The sequence below is a fragment of the Saccostrea cucullata genome, unplaced genomic scaffold (assembly GCF_032062105.1).
Source record: "Saccostrea cucullata isolate Sc308-1 unplaced genomic scaffold, CSIRO_AGI_Scuc_v1 ctg315, whole genome shotgun sequence".
Taxonomy (NCBI): Eukaryota; Metazoa; Mollusca; class Bivalvia; order Ostreida; family Ostreidae; genus Saccostrea; species Saccostrea cuccullata.
The window spans coordinates 78,914-99,553 of record NW_026930873.1 but is presented as its reverse complement, the minus strand read 5'-3'; the positions used below and the strand labels follow the sequence as shown (position 1 = coordinate 99,553).

Genomic DNA, 20,640 nt, shown 5'->3' with positions numbered 1-20,640 from the left:
AGTTAAATAATGATTTTAAAAATCAAAATACTTGTAACATTAAAACCAAATATTGTTTCTTGTATGGAAGTTATTCAATTAGTTTGCCCACTTTTTGATAAATTTATATATTAGAGATTTATAAACCATATTAGTATACTTAAATTGTAGTTTTTTTTTATCAAAGTCCAAATATATGTTTTAAAATATTTAATCCTGCTCAACTTGTCATTCTGTCATTTGAGAATGGAATTATATTTAATGGTAATTCATGTATTTTAAAGTTTTTATGTAGCAAAATAACTTTAGTTCAAGTTCTGGCTCACTGCACTAGATCCTCGCCTGCCATTCAAAGGTATTCGATTGTCCATTTCATGAAATAAAGGTAAATTAGCAGATATGCAGTTTTTAATAAATAAGAAAACGTATAAATACAAAGGCACATACACTTCCAAGTTGTCTAAATAAGAAACAATACATTTGAAATCTGTTGGCGAGGAAATGAACTCACAAATCAAAACGACCAACAGGATTTCAAAACAAGTCACCCGTGTCAACCTCAATTGTCTAAAAATAGCATTTTGCATGAGTAACGCAAACACAGAATGATTCGTATCATTTAAAGTATATATTATTCTCTATATACTTAAAGTAACTCACAAATAAACAAAATATTAATATATCACACAGTAAACACGTTCTATAAAATTAGGCTATCCAGTGACACAATACAAGAAAAAAATGCCTCTGTCAAAATTCCCCATGAGGCCCCGTTTTACCCAATTCCCCCACTGGGTCAACGGAAACCAGCAAAAACAACATAGACACAGGTAAAAACGAAAAAAAATCGATGTGCTGTAATGTCTCTGTTTTTGAATATCGATATATGATTCTTTAATTTTTGAATGTTGCTATCTTTGGCGGAGGACCTTTCCATAACTTAAATAGAAAATTGTTGCTTTCAACACAAGAATGAACAACTTTACAGGGGGTCTGTTAGTTCGAATTTCCTATGTTTTTCATAAATCAAACACTTGTTTTGAATGTATATTTAACAAATATAGATAGTAAAACAAGTAAACGTTGTTTATAACATTAATTTGGTAAAATAATATGCTCTGAGAGACTGTTGCACTGCCTGCAATGAGGTCATCCAGTATGTTGGAAAGATTTTTATAACATGCTGAACATAATAATGAACCCCTTCACGATAGTTGTGGTACTACTCTTTTGCACGGCAAATTAGTAATGTTTGGTGAAGTTTTTGTTGATAGATGATTAAATGATGTATATTAAATAAATACTTTTACATCATATTTCACTAAAATCATTTTACCCTGCAAAAGAGTAGTACCTCAGTTATTGTGAAATGGTCTATTATAATGTTACGTATTGAATGTGAAGCAGAATATATATTGAGAAATAATTAACTTAATGGCAAACAAACACCCTTTTTTTTTTACCTTTGCATAGGATAAATATTGCACAAACATAATCAAACTGAGTTTCAGTCAAAGGTAACTTTATAAAAAAAATATTAATTTTTTATAATTTAATCATCTGAATATATTCATTTTTAATTTCACTGCATTATTTGGAAATTTTAAATCATTACTCATTTACTGTGCAAAAAATAATCCTTTGGGTTTGAAATTTGTTTATTTTATTAGGGTAATTGCATTTTAAATTTGTATTGCACAATTGATTATCCACATACCCAGATATTCTCATTTTATTATACGTTTATGTCATATTTTATTATTAAATATAGAAAGTTAGAAACAAGTTAATATTCCATCATATATCAATGCGCTGACAGCTTTGTTATCATTTTGTGGTTCTACCCGGACAGTCAATCTTATATTCATAAACATAAGGAGATAGTAAAGTGTAATAAAGTGTGTTACCTGTCATTTATCAGTTAAATCCAGTGATATAGCACCACACAATAAATTTCAGGTTTCAACTCAATTTCATACATTCAACATGATGTACTGTCAGGGCTAATTTTATAGTACAATAATTTAGTAAATATTTGATGTATTTTCAGCTTAATTGTGTACAGTAAATCAGTAATAGAGTTACAAGTTAGCTCTTAAAAAAATTTGCACACTAGTGTGGATTACAAACGTGTATTTTTTTTAAGTTTCAAGACTGAGTAATGAGTATAGATTTTTTGAATATCAGTGCTTGTAGAAGGGTATTATATCATAATGTCTCAATGATAAGAAAATGTCCTAAACATAAGTGATGTGCAGCAGTATTATTTCCAGGTGCTCTAATGTATGATGACAATAAACCATTTACCATGTTTATCAAAACTGTTAAATTCTTGCCTTTTGGTTTTAGATTTTCATTTTATGCAGAATTAATTAATTGCCAATTTTTTATGGAATTCTTCACTTTGTGCTGCAAAGCTAGTCATGTGATCATACACTGTTTTTGGTTGACTATTAAAGCCAATGATTTTAAAATCATGGAATTTGATGTATGAAATCATGGTTGGCTTAGGAGTCATATAAATAAACCAAAAAAAAATTCAAGATTGTCACTCATAAATAAGAAAGTTGATATTCAAAGAAAAAATGTTCATTGTGTACATTAGCTGTTAGATGATGGATGGAATGACTAAAAATTTTATACTAGACAACAAAGGACTACTATTGTAGTGAAGTTCTAAAATATGAGAAAAATAAATTTATTCCTTAATTCTTTCATTGTAAACTTTGATGAAAGAAGTAAGGTACACTTCTTTTAATGTTGCTTGGGAATGGCATTGATGTTCTATGGACATTTCGGTATTTCTTTTTCAATTCCTATACTTCCACAATGTACATGCTAGACTGACTCTTGATAATTTTCACTCAATATTTTGTTTTGTTTACAACTCATGATAGAATTGTGTCCCTTTTTCCTGTAAAAGATGCAAAAGAAGAGAATAGAATGGTATGTGCAAGTCTGTGTATTCTCACATTACTGTTAGACCAGTTAGAAGAAGGTTAAAAAAATTTACAAAAAATCACTTTCAACACTAACTGCAGCAAGCCAAAAGTGGCAGTTGATCAGTGGTATGAGATGTATATATCATGGGTGTGAAATTGACCAGTCGTGATATTTCTAGCAGTAGCTGATGACGACAGTAGCGGTGTTCTTTGGTGCATTTGTCCTTTGTTGATTTGTTTTATGCAGACTGAAGAAGTGGAAAATTAATCAGTTATTCCCTTCACGTTTAAGATATTGATTCCTTATAGTGGCTGGGGATTTGCATCAAATTGATTAAAAATAAAGGGTGTTAGTAGGAGTGTATGGGAGAAAAAAATAAGGAAAAAATTAATGGGTCGCAGGGGGAAAAAATCGGCTGAATGATTTGAAATTAAGGTTTAATGGTTGCATATGCCGGAAATGAAAATTCAGGTGAAACATGCAGTAATTACACATCTTGGAACCTCAAATGATTCAGGTACTTAAAAGATTACTATTCTCTCTCTGTCCATGCTTGCTGAAGTCTCCATGATTTACTGGCAATCCTAATATAGATTTACCCAAGCTCTGTAAACATATCTCGAGAGTGTTATGGCCCCTTGTTAAGGGTTATGAAATATTCAGCTTGATTAAAGCATATTATCAGGGCTGAGGGAATGTCAGTGAATGTACCTGAGATCAGTCAGTGGTCTGTGAATTACCTGTAGGACTGGTACTAGTAGGTCTGGATGACTGGTAGGAAATTACCTGTATGACTATAGGTAGGTTATATAGAATGGAGGCAGGTTTATTAGTTTTTTTGGCTAGCAATTTTATGATATTGAATTATCCAATGAAAAAACTTCTTTTGTTAAAAATGTGTTGAAAAGTGCAGTTTGATGCAAATATTTATTTTGTGTGATTTAATTTAGATTAGATTGAGGCTTGACTGGCATGTCTATCTTAATAGGGTGTATTTTGGCTCAATTTTTTGAAGTAAAATTATTCTTTTGATATACATTTATTAGTACATGTGTACCATACTGAAACATAAGGCCCTTAGGCAGTGTTTTATTTACTACGTTAAAGTTCCATTGATATGAATAAATGATGATGAAGCTTTGTAATGATGTCAGAATTCCTGATGAGATGTTTGATGATGTAATATGTATCCGTGCCAGAATTCACCACAAGGAGCTATTAAGTATGAAATAGAAGAACGATTAACACCTCATAAATCAATCTGTTTATATTTGATGTAATTAAAGAAGTGTGTGCATACCATACTGCTCTAAAGCCTCTTATACTATAGGGTACGTAAGAGACGTCTTGCAAGGCCTTCAAACATAGAGTGATTGCAGTTATGGGGTATCTTTGGAATCGTAAGAGGTATTGTGATTGTTAGAATGAAGTGGCATCACACAAAAACAATATATCATCATTATCATGTAATTATATTATTATAGAGCGGCAGTAACCCAAATCATCTCACAGAGGTCAGGGCATTCAAAAATATGTACGAGTATACTTGTAAAAATGGGAAGTGGTCAAATATTTTGTATCTAGTTGGCATCATATGGATATTACATTTATCGGTCCTAGAAGTTACAGAAAAATAATTCCTTCTCTATTAGAACAAGTACACATTGAATTAAAAAGTGGATACTTTTTGTTTTACTTCGACATTTCGGATCATGCTCTGAAATTTTTCTCTTCATTCAAATTGCACTATGGTGATCTTATAAAAAGCTTTGAAAGGTTTCATTTATTATTTAGAATGATGGAAATGATGGAAACTAAAACTCGTCAGAATGAATAAGTTTCTATTAATATTAAGGACCCCATTAATGTTAATTTCTTGTGGGAAGGGAGGGCTTATTGTTAATGAAAATCTTTTATACTTATATTCAAGTTTCAACAGGAACTCTCAGGAGCTTTACATATCAGCGAATCTGGGCCATTTTAAAAAGCTGCGTCTGGTTGATTCAATTGTTGTGCTGAATTTGATTATCTGCTGCTGTTTGAAGCAGTTTATTTACCGAGGATGAGACTGAAATAGCAACTTGAAGTGTTTATTGTTTTAAACGTAAAGCCATTATTTATTGTGTTATACAAAGCTTACTTGATATCCTATTGCTGCTATAAAAAAATGTGCAATAGAGAAAAAAGTGTGCCATATGGTAAAAATATGAAAAAAGTGGTTTTCCATTACAAATCCATGTCATTTGAATGCATAAAAAGCTCTTTAGGCAAGTGAAAAAAATATTTATTTTGATGCAGAATATGAAATCAATATACAAAGTTCCTATGGAATATGTAAAATGAGACTCAGTAGTTAATGCTATGTTGTTCAGCAAGATTAGCTAGAATTCCCTCTATGGGAGATGACCTTTTACAAGAGGATAATAAATCTAAACAGCTCATAAATTCTGAAAAAATTCAGAAGCTGGCAGACATAAAAAGGGACATTTTATTGCCGAATGCAATGTACAGGAACATTTCAGCTTGTAAGGAGAAGACATTATTGGGGTTGGTGCATTGAAAATGAAAACCAGGATGTTTATTATCAATAAGAGCATTGCATATTTAACGAGGCTGGGGTGTGGCAGCCATTTTCAGATGTTTATATATCAAATTTTAAAACTAAAATGTATAAATTTTTTCTTTGCCAAATTGCATATTTTTTTGGTTAAAAAATTAAAACAGATTATAAGAATCATCTCATAGTATTCTAAATTCATTTGGCAGTTTTCACAGCACAGACTCCATTACCCCCCCCCCTTTCTCATTCTCCCTGGGTGTATTAATTTTATCTGCCTGAGTTGCCAATCTTATATCATTCATTGATGATGTTATATGTGGTAGTGAAAACATGAACCACTACAGCTGTTTTGCTGCCAGACCTTCATTCTCTACACAAAGTTGTACATATTTATCCGAGTATTGATTGGACGGTGACTGCAGAGAAAATATGACATTAGCAACAAGCCAAGGCTGACAGTGACTGTTGGAAGTGAAAAAGGAAAGAGAAGGACACATCTCTCTCTGGACTTGGTTTTTTTTGCTACATGGAAGTTATATTACACCTTAAGAGAACACTATGGTATAGGCTAGAAAATTTGACGTTTACAGTGAGTTCTTAAGGGAGATATACCTTCTTAAGGGAGTTTTACCAGTAGGAAGAAAGAAGAGTCACCCATTACAACCCCTGAAGTTTCTGTTATATTTCTTGACAGAAGTCTCCACGGATTTCTGTGTTCGGTTTGTGACGTGCAAGAAGGAAAGGATTAAGTTTTATGACCATAACTTACACAAATTTAAATCCTCTGCTCTATTCTCTTTCTACAAGGTAAGACGATAAGTATAATCCACTGTTGTCACCCTCTTTTATATCAGCAGATTTAAAGTGAATGAAAATGTAAAGTTTCAACATAAAATGTTTACTCTCTCCCAAGCAGATGGCCCAGAAAATGTTTTATCGACTCATTTAGTTAATTTCTCTATTACATGGGTATTTTAGTCTATCGATTCATAGGAAATGTGGAAAATAAATTCAGGCTTGCACTGAGATATTGACATAAGTTTGTTTGGTCATGATTCCAAAGCTTGAAAATAATATGATTAGTTAATCATTATCTGCTCAAATGGGTAGTCAGACAATGGATTGTGAATTTCAGCAAGTTCATTAACACTGTAGTGGAACACTGTGGAAGATTTATTAGTAAGTACTTGGGATTTTGTATGGAATGCACAGAATTTTGAAGTTAAAATATAACTTTGATTAGCTTAGACGTGTACCATTTTCTGCCCAGTAACAAATTAATTTTTTTTTGTGACCAAATTTTCATGCAGTGGAAGACTATATGCTGATCAGTTTAATTTTTGTAATGAAAAAACTGCAAGAACTTTGTCAACCTTGTAGTGTGTGTGTGTGGTGGGGGTGGGGTGGGTGGGGGTGTTATTCATTGATTTAAAGAGAGGATCAACAGTGAAGGTTTTCAATTGACCCTGGTGTTAATAAAGGAATTACTATGTTCTCCAATGGATTTGTAATCCCTATAGACCTCCAAATGTTGACATTTAAAATTCAATATAATCAGTTTATGATTGGCCATGTCATATAGATGTGCAAATGGGTTAAGGGAATTTGATTTAATTATAGTCTCCCAGGGTTTAATGGTGTCTTCCTTTTTAAAAGAATGTCAAACAATTTTTTTCCCAAGTATTAGTAAAAAAAAATTTGTATTAAAATTGGATAGATGATGGCACTTTGAATCAGTATTCCGAATGACTGCATGTGACCTACATTAGTTGGATGAGTGATCATGCATATAGATTATTTACCAATAATTTCCAAAGTCAGTGTAGCAGCTTAGGATGCATTGTAATGCTTCAGTTGCTGTGTATGACCTGTATTTTCTGGGTGGACAATCTCACTTTAATTTACTGTTTACTAGTCAATAATCAAGTGGATAGACAAGTAAGTTTGACAGTGACTAAATAGATTTATAGATCATTTCAACAATACAGTGTATTGCAGTTTGCCCATGTCAATATGACCAAACTGTGTACATGTAATAGATATAGAACTGAGACAAAATTTGAAAGAGATATCTTTCTGACACAGTATTGCTTAATGCTAATATAGAAATACTGACTTAAAATCTGAAAAGCTTATGGTCTGTACATTCAGGTTTTAGTTATCGTGTTGAATTGAATTCTACTGCCCCTCCCTCACTTCTCAAGGGGACTACCGGTATATTTTTATATAGAAGGCCAAACCAAAGAAAGTATCAGGACTGTCCAAACATCCATTCATCTTTATAGATACCATGAATACAGTAAAACACTTTTATAGCATAGTGCAAGTGGTGAGCAATTTTGATCCGCTATAAACATTTTTGCCTAAGTTATAAAACTACAGGGAATGAAAATCACTTTGCTTGCATGTAAGTTTATTAGTTATAATCATTTTTATATTGTGACGCAAATTAAATTTTGTCTGCAAAAGAAGCCCCCCTTTCCTTTTCACCTTTTTGGTGAAGACCAAATATGAAATATTTCGAAAAACATTAAATAGTTTGCTTGTATGTTGTTTAACATCCTCTTGAGAATTTTTCAATCATATGGATATGCCACCACTTGCCGGTGGAGAGCTGAAAATTTTGTTCTATACTCGACACTCAGGGCCATTGAGCAGTGAAGGATCTTCTTGTGCTAGCATCTACTGTGACATGAGACCTTGGTTTATACGGTTTCATCTAAAGGACCGGTCTTCACACCCCACAGTCAGGGATTCGAACCCATGTCGTAAGGATCAACTCCTTACTCTGCGACTCTAGAGCAGATGCTCTAACCCTGCGCGCCATGCGGGTGACAAACCAGAATACATATTGTGTTTTTTTGCATAGTCATCATGCATCCTTTGAAGAAAATTTGGCAATAAATAGATAGAAGGAGTGTCTGCATGATCATTCAATGAATGAATTTTTGCCCTGCATATTGTGAAGTACCGTAATGTAGTCCTTGGGCTTTATTTTTGTAGCCCATTTGGCACCATTAATCACTCATTTTCTTTCATATGAAAAGTTTATAACTAATTTGAAACAATCACTATAACTGTGTAATAGGATGTGTTCTTTTGTTTCATCTTCATCTTTGATGTCAGGCAATTGTATTTTCAGTGGAAAACCAATAGTTGTAAGCTTTAATACTGACATTTCATAACCGTATTCTAAATTAGATTTTTAAAGAAAAAGCCTGCATACAGTCTGCAACAGTGAGAAAGTTCAATGTACTCGAGATGAAAAAAATAGCATTAAAATCCTTGTGTGTGTGTGGTACTTTGATGCATCAGAAGATTTACCATATTTAACATTCTGTATTACTTCGTCACTTTAATGTTTTCCAGTTTCAGTTGTCATTTGTTCTGATTCGGTGTGCCTGGAATCTGAAGTTTTTCGAGCGTCGTTGCTTTGATGTGGTCAATTATCTGTAAGCCTCTAGTCACCAGTCATATCTCTGTGTTAGGTAGTTCTGATTGATTTTCATGTAAGGTCTATAATTATTTAACTAGGAGTGCTGTTATCATTTTCCAACAGTTACAAATTCATTTTCTGCCTGCAACTATATAAGAGTTAGATTAGTTGTAAGCAAAGACCTGGTATAATTAGAATTCTGTGTTTTGTGCGGAGATCAACAGTGGAAGACATAAGAGAATGGTCTATATTGGACTGTAGATGTAAACATGGTCCAAAACATGACTGTATCGTAATTTTAATGAAATTCAGTGTTAATATAAGCTTATTGATTTGTTTTGTACGGATTGCCTATTCCACTGAATAAAAATAAGTACACAATGTATTTAGGCATAAGGTTCACACTAGAAACAAAGAAGTGTTGTTAGTAAGACTCTAGAAAGCTGAAGCTTTATCTTTATAGAAACATAATAATTATATTGTGTAAGTACTGAAGTAAACAGAGCCATTATCAGTTTGATGCAGAACTTGTGAAAATCCAATGCAACACTCCTCAGTATAAAAGAAGAATGTGTGTCGCAATATCCCCAAGGAAGTAGGTATTTTTACTTTAATAAGTAGCTAATTGTGTAGAATTGAGGGACAAATGATTTTGTTTATTGAAACGAGGCATAGCGCCATAGAACAATGTATTTTGATGCTTTTGGAAGAATGTCCTAAATACCTTGGAAAACAAGAGACAACACAAAACAGATGAGAATCCTAGCATTGCTTTGTACATTGTTGTATGCTGCAATTCTGTATATGCCATGCATGTCACACATAGGTTTAAAGAGCCATCTTCCAATGGAGCTAATTATGACATTAGTGGAAAAAAATATTGATGAAATGTAAGGTAAATAGGTTCAGTCTATGTCTTATGAAGGGATTAAGATGAGGTGTAATGAGATAAGCTGACATAATTTGCTATGTTTGTTAGCTTGATCACCTTTGGACTGACATGCATGATGGCTAGAAACTTGAGCTGACAGTTAACCTACCGTTACTTCTATAATATCATAGTGTTGACCATCAGATAATCATCATTGAAACTTAATAACCTCCTCAGGGATTGTAACCCCCATCAAAGATCCACTCACTGGATTTTTTTTGCCTCATAATAGATGATTTGAGGTATATAGTTTTTTGCCCTGTCCATCCATCTGTTGTTCTTTTTGTCTGTATGTCTGCAGAAATGTTAACCTTGCTCATAAATTTTGAGTGGGTGGGACCATGCTATGGCTTTCATATTTCACAGTTGTATTCCTTAGTGTGACAACATCTTTCTTTGGGTACCACTAAATTTGACTTCTTGACCTTGGTATTGGAGTTTGACCCTTTTTTATTAAAAAGCATACTTTAACCCTGGCACCATAATTTTTGAACAGTTGATGCTTGGGCTTTCATACTTCACATGTATATTTATTGTTACAAAACCTTCCAGTGGGTATAAATATTTTTGACCTTTTGACCTTGACCTTAGAGGTTGACACACATTTAAAAAACTTAAATTATTGCCATAACATTTAAACAGCTAGAACTAGGGATTTCACATTTCAAAGGTGTATTCCTTGTTACAAGACCTTCCTTTTCAATTTGGTACATATTGTACCAACAACTTTGACCTTGACCTTTGGAGTTTGACTTGCATTTTAGAAACTTCAACCCTCGCCATAAGCTGCCATATGGGGGCATGAGTGTTTCACAAACATATCTTGTTTTTTCTTGCAAAAAAAGTGATAATTTATTGATTTGTATATGGGGAAACTGTATTCTTTAATGACCAATATCTGGTTCCTATATCAAACCGTGATGTAGAAATCTATAATTATGTTTTAAACCATATTTTCATCAGCCATAATACCATTATATCTTTAGATAACAGATATGACATCAAGATGACTTAAATTCAAGATGTGAATGATTTTAAGGTAATGTTAAATGAAGCAGGTCAGTTTGAAAGTTCCATATCTTTTTTCTTCCATTTTACTATGTGCACACAGATTTAAGGTGTTCCCATTTATTTTTTTTGGGGGGGTGTGTGTTAAATTTTTGTTGTTTTTGGGGTATGAAGAGACCCACAAAGTCATAAGCACCACTTAATAAGCATTACTACTCAACACTTCTTTAAAAATCTCCCCAAGATATGTGATTTTACATTATCTCCCTTGCCCCCTCAACCATTTCCCATCATTCTTCATGCAGACCTACTTCCTGGTCTGGTATTTGGTTAAGACAATGAACCTGGCCTCATTTTCAGCTCTGAGCTGTATGATACTTTATTTTTTTCTGTCATTATCATTTCTCCCACTGTTTATACCTTCAGGTGTCCATTTTCTACAATGCAAACAAGGCAGTTATTAGAACATAATTGCAGCATTTTATATTGATTTTTCACATACATGTACATAATTCAGAAGCTTGTTATTGGCTTCTGTTTAAGTTCATTTATATTGTCAATTTAGAATCTGTATACACAAACTGAAAATGCTATGATGTAGTGTCGTTTGTTAAGGTCAGACGACACGTTCCTCAAAAATATATAATTTTTCTTAAGAATTTGTCATTGAAGTCTAGGTACTCACACAAGTTTCCTCACAAAAAATTGGGGTACCTTACTGGGCATTTGAACAAGATACGACAAGGTCATATTTCTTATATAACTCTTATGGGTAATCAACTGAATGGACTGTATTACAATTTTTGGTGTTTATATTTGAAAACATTCTGTAAACAATGTAGAAATCACAAGAGAATGACGACTTTGAATTAGTTTTCTTATATATTACCAAGAGATACAAAACATATATTTGAGGAAGGTGTCGTCAGACCTTAAACTTGAAAAGAACAGTTAAAAGAACCCAATAGCTGTCCTAATTAATGATATTGACAGAAAGAAATGGTTTGTGGTACCACTGTGCATGGAAGTTGGTTGATTTGAATTTTGAACAATTTGGATGCAAGTATCTAATTTGAATTTTTTTTTTTACTTGAATTTTTTTAAAAGTAATTACAAGGGCATATCATGGTAAAATTGTTTCAGACTTGTCCCTGAGGAAACAGCATTTTCAGAAAATTCAGTGTTTTTAGGCCTTAAGACAAGCATTGGTTTTCCATGGAGGATTCACAATAGAAGTAGTATTTATGTTATATAGAACACAATCACAATGTTTTCTCACAGATTTAATTACTTTGTAACAAAAGGCATTCGGTTCTCTCGGAGCCAGGGTCTTTTTTCGATCTGTAGTATATAACAAAGGAAATAATTAAATCAATAAAATAACCAACACATACATAAAATAATTCCATTTGATTCACCAGGGCAGGTGAATGTGAATGAATGCCTTGGACTGCTATTGAGGAAAACCCCTGTAAGCATATGGTATCATTTTATATTTCTCTATATATGGAAGAATTTTGAGTATACAGTGACAATGTTTGATAAGTTTTTGACATATCATTAGACTTAACTGTCTTATATTGTTGACTTACCAAGAGACAAGGAACATTAGATGAATTGTAGATAGTGAAAGTTATAGTTGCTGGTTTGCTTTACATGTCTTCTTCAAAGGGACAAATTTCTATTGGCATACTTTGTGAAGATACTGTGATAAAGACTTTTTAAAAATGCTTTAGTTGTTCTTGAATTTTAAACTCCAGTTAAAGGAATACATTGTATATGGTGGTATGTCAGATAAGATATAGTACAGCACAATAAAAAGTCTGATTTGACATTGAAATGTTCTAGATTTCTTTTCCAGGTAATTTACTGGTATCCCAGTGCAACAGGAGTTTGTCATCATGGGAAAACAGAATAGTAAGCTGAAACCCGAGATTCTGGCGGATCTACGGAGTCAGACGGAATTCAGTGAAGACGAACTACAGGAATGGTACAAAGGTTTCATTAAAGACTGTCCCAGTGGCCACCTGTCGGTGGAGGAATTCAAGAAAATCTACGGAAATTTCTTCCCTTACGGTGATGCATCGAAATTTGCTGAACATGTATTTCGGACCTTTGACCAGAACGGTGATGGAACGATAGACTTCCGTGAGTTTATATGTGCTTTAAGTGTTACATCGAGAGGAAAATTAGAACAGAAATTACGATGGGCTTTTAGCATGTACGATTTGGATGGAAATGGATTCATTTCAAAACAAGAGATGTTAGAAATTGTTACGGTGAGTGTAATTGAATTTATTTTTTTTCTACCTTCTTAGTTTCTTAAGTTTTTAAGAGAAGAGGTCCTCTGAGTTTAAATCTATTAAAAAGAAAGATTTAAGGAGAAATTTTTAATTCTCAATCTTGCCTGATTTTTGTTAGTAGTGATTTCCTATGAATTTGTATATGTGAACTTACCGGTACTTTTATTTGGTTTCTTTCAAATTGGGTATTCTTATACATAGACTATTAGTCCATTGTAGACTTCTACACAAGCAGGGAAAGTCAATAGCAGCTGTTTAGTGGTTCCTTATATAAATATTGCATGTTGAGGTTCAGGTGGAAAAATTACCCACGACTAGATGCAAGGGTTGATCCAAAAGAAATATATCACAACTGCTAGAAAATCATTCATAATTGAAAGTTTTCATTGAGTCATATACTAATATCTCTATCTTTATTGACTTTTGACCTAAAATTTCATTCAGCTATATGCAATACTTCATTAATTATTAAAATAAGCACAATGCTGGGTCTTGTCTATGGCCACACAGGAAGAATATACTGATCTGACATCGATGCCGTTATGAAGTTTCTCTTCAACACTCATTTTCAATCTGACGATACATAATATTTAAAAAAGGGGTTGAAAAGACGCATGTGAGACGTTAAAAGAAATAATTGCAGATGGACTGAAAATGAGAGCTGAAGAGTAACATCAATTCATGATGACATTGGTAACATTTCTGCCATGCAGGGATAGACAGAACTTATCATGGTGTTTATTGTCATATTTTAAGAAGTATTCAATATATATCAAAAAGAATGAATTTTTGGGTAAAAATTAAAATAGATAGGCATATTTGTATGTCTGATTTTGTTGATAACATTTAATTATTTAAGATTTATATCAGCTATGACATTACTTTTGGATCAAATGGTGTACAATATTTATTATAATATATTACTTTCATGTAGAATACTTGAATTTGATTTAATTGACAATATAGAAGCATATGTGAAAGAAAGAGTCACCCTCTGAATGAAGAAACCACACCCTTCAGTGCAATAGAACTCAAACTATTGACTGTGCTGAATGCCATATATATGCAGGGGGCTACACCTTGATTTGATTCTTTTTTGATAAATCATTCAGTATAGTGTAGTAAATACTGCAGGTGATTGAGAGTAACATTATACATTTATTGACTGGGTTTGAGGACAACATGCTTTTTTGTCGACAAAAGAACCAATATATGCAAGAATAAACATTAGGGATGGGTATCGCCAAAAATTTCGTATCACGATTTTTTCCCACAGTATCACGATAATATCATGATATTTTTAACAGCAGTTTTTACAGTGATTTTATATGAAAAGTCATTATTTTTCTAAAAAATATCCTAGAAAAACAAAATTTTACTTTCTTGAATTTTTTTTGTATATAAAATCAATTACATGTATGTTTGGACGGTAAGATGCCGTTCTTTTCACTTTTTACAACGTTTTTTATACTTTTTGTAATTGTAATTTGAAATTTGAAATATTGAACAAATAAATGAATAATTTCTGGACTTTATAATATGTACCTAAAGACAGGTATTTAGGTCTCCGTATCACGATACATATCACGAAACAAAAAATCGCGATATACCGGTATATCGATAAAATCGCACATCCCTAATAAATATTGCATGTAGTTGAGTGTAACATTGAAAATTTTCACCCCTCGAAAACGATTGTAAATCTTGGCTGCACCTCAGATGACAATGGTTTCCTTGGGGTGAACATTTTCAATGTTACCTCAACTACATGCATTATTTTTATATTGTTGCATGTAGGACTTCTATAAAAAAGACTATTCAAGGCTTTTTGCAGGATAATGATGATAATGCATGTAAATTTTATGCCAATAATTGCCGTCATTACATGCGATTGCTCCAAGACTAACAGCTTTTTGGGTTGGTTTTTCAAAGCTATACTACTCACTACTGCATCATATCACGATTTTCCATGCATGGACCCATCTTTTCTTTACAAAAAGAACTTTTTCAGAGAAAAAGGTCAAAAGCAACTTGGCAGTCATAAAAGGTTGTTTATAGTTGGGCATTGGATATTTCCCCAGTGTGCTGTAACCTCAGTGCCTCCCAGGGTTCTGCCTGGGTTTCCATATTGTTATTCAGTCAGTAACAAAAGACTGGAAATGTCAATTTAATTTTCATGATCTGTAGAAGCTAAGCCAGATGCTGTCAGACTGGAGGTTGAATGAAGGATTCGTGAGCTGAAACACTGATCATTTGAACAGAATCATCTATTGGTCGATTTAAGAGGCTTAACACCAATCAAAACGGAGTGCCCTTTCCTTTATTATTTATTTATGTTAGTAGTGTAATATACTGCGTAACACGTACATGTATGCTCTTTGTTCGTAAGGTTTGCCTTTTTTGTACCAAGGGTATAATCCTGGTCATTTTAAGTGGTAATAAGGTGAAGGTCATAAGGGTTGTAAATTACTTTACTACAGGTACTATTATACAATATAATGTACGCAAATTGCAGAAAACTGAAAAACAGAGTGTTTCTGAACAGATAAAGCAAAGTTTCTTTGAGGTTTGAAGAAATTATTTATGCAGTATGTCTGATATACTTGTTTCTATAATCTTTAATTCATTGTAAATGATCCTGATGAATTTTTTATTTATTCCCCGTATCCTAGCTCTCAGTTTTGACCATTTATTCATGGACTGTAATTCTTATAGCTTTTTAGCATTTCTCTTAAGAGTGAAAATAAATCAAAGTTATTTAAAATTGTCAAAACGCTTGGGATAAATTGATGTGATGAAGAAAAGAATGTTATAGATTGAGGAAGTCTCATATGTGAAATGGATTTCCTAAGCTTAATTTGTACCTGGTAATAATGTTCCCTCACTTTATGGTTTCTTCTGTCAGTTGTTCTTTTTTTTGTTGTCAGTATTTAAGGATTAAACACAACGATGTAAAAAAATCTGAAAAAAAAATGAAACAAATTAAACAAACAAATTAAAGATTAAGCATATTGTTTCTTTTTTGGATTCATATGCTCCTTGTGTTCATTGGATATGAATGGGAACTGCATGAATATTAATGAAAAAAATGAAATACTGTATGTGTACAATGTACTTAAAAAAACAGCCTTCATATTTTAGCGCCATTGGCATGGACAATGATGTGTTTATTCATGAATACCACTAAGAAATCATTTATTAATAAAATATACAGTGCATTAGTGTATTGCGCTTATTTATGAATATGCTAAATTTTTTAATAAACCAATTCATGTACATGAACAGTACATGTTCTAAATTTTTCAATTTTTTTTTTTTTTGCTTGAAGGCAATCTACAAAATGGTAGGCACAGTGATGAAGATGCCGGAGGATGAGGCTACGCCCGAGAAAAGGACGGAAAAGATTTTCCGACAGATGGACAAGAATCTTGACGGACAGCTGTCATTGACAGAATTTATTGAAGGAGCAAAAAGCGACCCTTCCATTGTCCGTCTTTTACAGTGTGATCCTAGTTCACAAGGATGAGGCAAGACCCCACATAAATAGAACATTTTTCTTCTTGTAAATACCAAGTTGACCTAACATGCTCCGTAACAATTCTTTTTTTTTCATCCATGTGTTATTTATATATAATTATATATATACATTCATGATTGTATACTTATTTTTGTTTGTATATGATACCTTTATTTGGATACATATATATGTATTTGATGTATGATATTTCTGCCAAGTTGTTTCCCTTTTTTTGATGTAAATTTATTTTTCTGATTGATGTATGGAAGTTTACAGATAGCTCAGAGAGAGTATAAATAGCTGAGAATAGGTTGAATTTTCTTGTTAATAATGAATTATTCATTCTTAACCTATACATTCTTTTCATGCTAGTTTGATAGGAATCCAATATGGTTTGTAACTTGAGTAAAATGCATTTGTGAAAAAGATATGGGCTAATTACATGTACTCTCCTGGTTACAGAATACTTGAATTTTCCTCCTTAAATAAACCTGAGACATTTCATACATGTAGACAGAATTTATTGATAAAGGCACATAGACAATAATTATTTTGTTCCATAATATTTGAGGTTAGAAATGTTAAGAATGGGCTGTTGTATTTGTTTATATAGAACTTTGTGTATTTACAAATAAGAAAGTAACTATTTTCGAATCAGGATTTTATTGTTTTGATGTCATATATTCAAAAACATCAAGTAGATCCACAATTTTATAGTCAATCAAAGCCCCCTGCCCCTAAAACAAGAACTTAAAACACAGTTTTTTAATTCAGTCATGTTTGTATATTTTGAGATGGTCCATAGCCCCATGTTAAAGTTTTCCCTTTTGTTGTGATATTGTTTATTGTTGCACAACATATTTATTGTTATATTTCACCAGTGGTTTATTTGAAGTCAGTTGCATGTTATTTGATATTTTTCAGCTGATTTTATTTTTCTTTACAATTACTGACTAACATAATTACATTTCGGGGACCATTTTACTCCTAGATTCTCATAGATTAAGAAATCATGAGTTCTTGAAACATAATTTGTATTGATTTTTTTTAAACAAAATTTTCATTTATAAGAAGATTGGATTAAATTGTTCTGTCCATTTTATAGTTTGTATGTGTATATTGAACTTCTTTAAGCTGTGTATATCAGATGAATGTTTTGGATACATGCCAACATTTATTTTTTTTTTTGCTAGATTTCTAAAATAATGTTTCAGGTTATTTTTTTTACAGTTTAAAACAACCCCACCTAATGAAACTGGGGAAAACTTTCATAGAATTAGACCTACATTACTTAATTTAGACATGCAGTCATTTTATGGTACTTTTTTTTTTTTGCATCTCTGTAAAATATGACCACCATCCCACCACATTACATGTGTATAGTTTTGTCATTGTATCCCCCTCTCCCAATTATTTTTTTTTATAATACTCCAGGATTTATAACTTATTGTTACTTCATCTGTAAATTCCCTGATGGTTAGAACATCACTGCTTGTCACTGCTTCTCAATCATTTAATACTGAAAAATTATTACTGTAGGAATGCTAGTGCTCAAACACTGAATTTTTGTACATTGGGTTTTGCATATTATATGAGTGTCTAGAACGATTACCTGTTTGTATTTTATGTTAGCTTTTGGTAGGTTTCTCATTGTATCATCTTCAGGAATGGTTGTCAGATGTCAATTAAAAGTTAATACTGCAGTTAAAAAAAATTTCTGAGAGTCCAAATGTTTGTGGCTGGAGGGCAGAATAATTAGAAATCTATTGGATGTACAACATTTATATTAAAAGAAAAACTGGACACACACTCTATATCTCATAAGGAATGTTTTTTCCATGACCAGAATAAATATGTATGGATGTTTTACTAAATTTGTAGTTCATCTTTCTACTCCAGTCCCACTTTTTCTCTTTTCATTCATTCTTTCTAGTCACATGACATTTTTATGTAGGTTTAGAAACTTTGATTTACCAAGTTTGAACAAAAACATTACACATTTTCTTGATGTGATTAATCAATAAATGTACCTTATATTTCTGACATTGCTTCATAATTGTTGATATTTAGCGATATCAGGTTGACATCTTAGAAGTATATCCACCAATCATTTGCAAGACCTCTTGAAATTGTGTAGGTTTTAACATTATACGCTTAATAAATGTATGATACCTGATAACTTAAGAGCACATAGAACCAATTGTATACCTCTGGCATATGAAATCTCTACTGATTCTTAATTTAAACCCTTGAGCATAAATATAGAGTGTATGAAAATTTCAGTGAAATCGTGGAAGATTATATCTTCTATGTAAATGTTCTAGAGTAGTCAAGTTTTTTTTTTTTAGTTATTTTGGTTTCTTAGACTTTCACTTTATTGATCTCAATGCAGTGAATGAGATATTGCAGTTTTATAGCAAAATTGTCTTGTGTGATTTTTCATTAAAATCCAAGGATCACCATTTTCTAGTGTAGTGTGTTGAAGATTTTTTTAGTTAATAGTTTTGAAGTAATGTGCACACTAACCCTTAATGTATTTAAAAAATAGATATTGACATGAAATTAAAACATGAATTTTAAATATAAATAGAAACATTAAGTTTTCAGCCATCTGTATGTGCAGATTTTTTTTCCTTAACTGGTTTTGAATACAGTGCTTGTATGATGTTATTACTAGACTAACTCAAATGTTACATGTAACATTGGTGTGACTTTGTACATAGAACAATATAGCTGTGTGTCATATGATCACAATTGATTTATTTGTCATTTGAGTGGGAATCTTATGTGACAATAAATCATTTTTCTCCTCAGTCTGTTTTATTTTTTTCTGATTTTTTTTTCAGGGTTTTGTTCAGTATTGATTTATATTCTGTTGGTTTGCTAGATCGTATGTAAGAGTGTTGTCAATCCACGCACACCCTACATCATGCATTAGTTAAATTGATATGCATTTAGTAGCATCCTCCCACATAGTTTATGTGGCTTAGATGCTTTTTAGGCTCTTACTTCACCTGAACTGAAGGCTCAGGTTAGCTTTCCTGATCAGAATTTGGTCTCCTGTGTCTCTGTTGTTGTTGATGTCGAATTCTTTTCACTTTTCATCTTGTTCTTCAGAAATACTGAGCCAATTTCAACAAAATTTTGCACAGAACATCCTTTGGTTAAGGGATTCAAGTAATCACAATAGGATATCATCATTTTTTATAGGAATATGTATGAAAAATCTTTAAAATTTTAAAATTCATTCCATTATGAAAATCAAAGCCAATTTTTTTTTTTATATTGATATTTAAGTATCCTCAATTAGATAAATTAAAGTTTGTTCTGGTCAAGACCCTGAAATGGAATAATTTGAGGCTACAATAAAGTATCAGATTTACAAAAGAGAACAGTATGTGGGAAGGAAGCTTTTAAACAGTGGAAAAACCACACCAAATGGATTTGAAAAGCAAAAAAATAAATATATCTAAGTCACAAGGAATTATTTTTGTTTTTAAATTATGAACAAGGTTTGTCCAAAATCTGACGTTCATATTTTACATAATGCATTTGCACAGGAAATGAAAATTCTCCATGACAGCAGGGCCATGTTAATCAAATTGATATTAAAGTATCCTGATGTTTTAATATTACAACTTTGATTAAATTATAGCTCTCTTCCTGCTAGAATGTAGCCCACAATATGGATTAATTTTTTTTTAATTAAGCAGAATTTTTTCAAAAACCTTACAAAGAACAGCAAGGCCAAAGTGACTCAGGTGAGCATTATAGCCCAGGGGTCTCTTATTTTCAGTCCAACTGTCACTGAGTGTGCAAGAATACTGTTGTAGGAAAGGCCAGATTTTGGGACCCTCTCAAATTACCTGCATCAAGAATGCAATTTAAGTTAAAGACCTGTTCAAGAGTTAATATTAATTTAAGAATAGGTCAAATTGACTAGATGATTCATCCACTTAATAA

The 20,640-nt window shown here is 32.2% G+C and overlaps 1 protein-coding gene across 3 annotated transcripts; it reads left to right on the top strand.

The window, feature by feature from the left end:
* Positions 1 to 736: 736 nt before the first annotated feature.
* Positions 737 to 19,490, top strand: LOC134230382 (neurocalcin). 3 transcript variants are annotated; one of them, XM_062712169.1, is made up of 3 exons: positions 737 to 809; positions 12,719 to 13,136; positions 16,489 to 19,490. In XM_062712169.1, the coding sequence occupies exons 2-3, from the start codon at positions 12,759 to 12,761 to the stop codon at positions 16,684 to 16,686; spliced, it is 576 nt and encodes a 191-aa protein (XP_062568153.1). In that variant the 5' UTR covers positions 737 to 809; positions 12,719 to 12,758; the 3' UTR covers positions 16,687 to 19,490. The 3 variants fall into 3 exon arrangements, with proteins under 3 accessions (XP_062568153.1, XP_062568155.1, XP_062568154.1); XM_062712171.1 differs by lacking the exon at positions 737 to 809 and adding an exon at positions 868 to 974; XM_062712170.1 differs by lacking the exon at positions 737 to 809 and adding an exon at positions 5,825 to 6,289.
* The last annotated feature ends 1,150 nt before the right edge of the window (positions 19,491 to 20,640 follow it).

Coding starts and splice junctions, on each gene's coding strand:
- LOC134230382 (XM_062712169.1), top strand. CDS start 12,759: ATGGGAAAACAGAATAGTAAGCTGAAACCCGAGATTCTGGCGGATCTA. Junction 13,137..16,488: donor AGATGTTAGAAATTGTTACG/GTGAGTGTAATT, acceptor TTTTGCTTGAAG/GCAATCTACAAAATGGTAGG.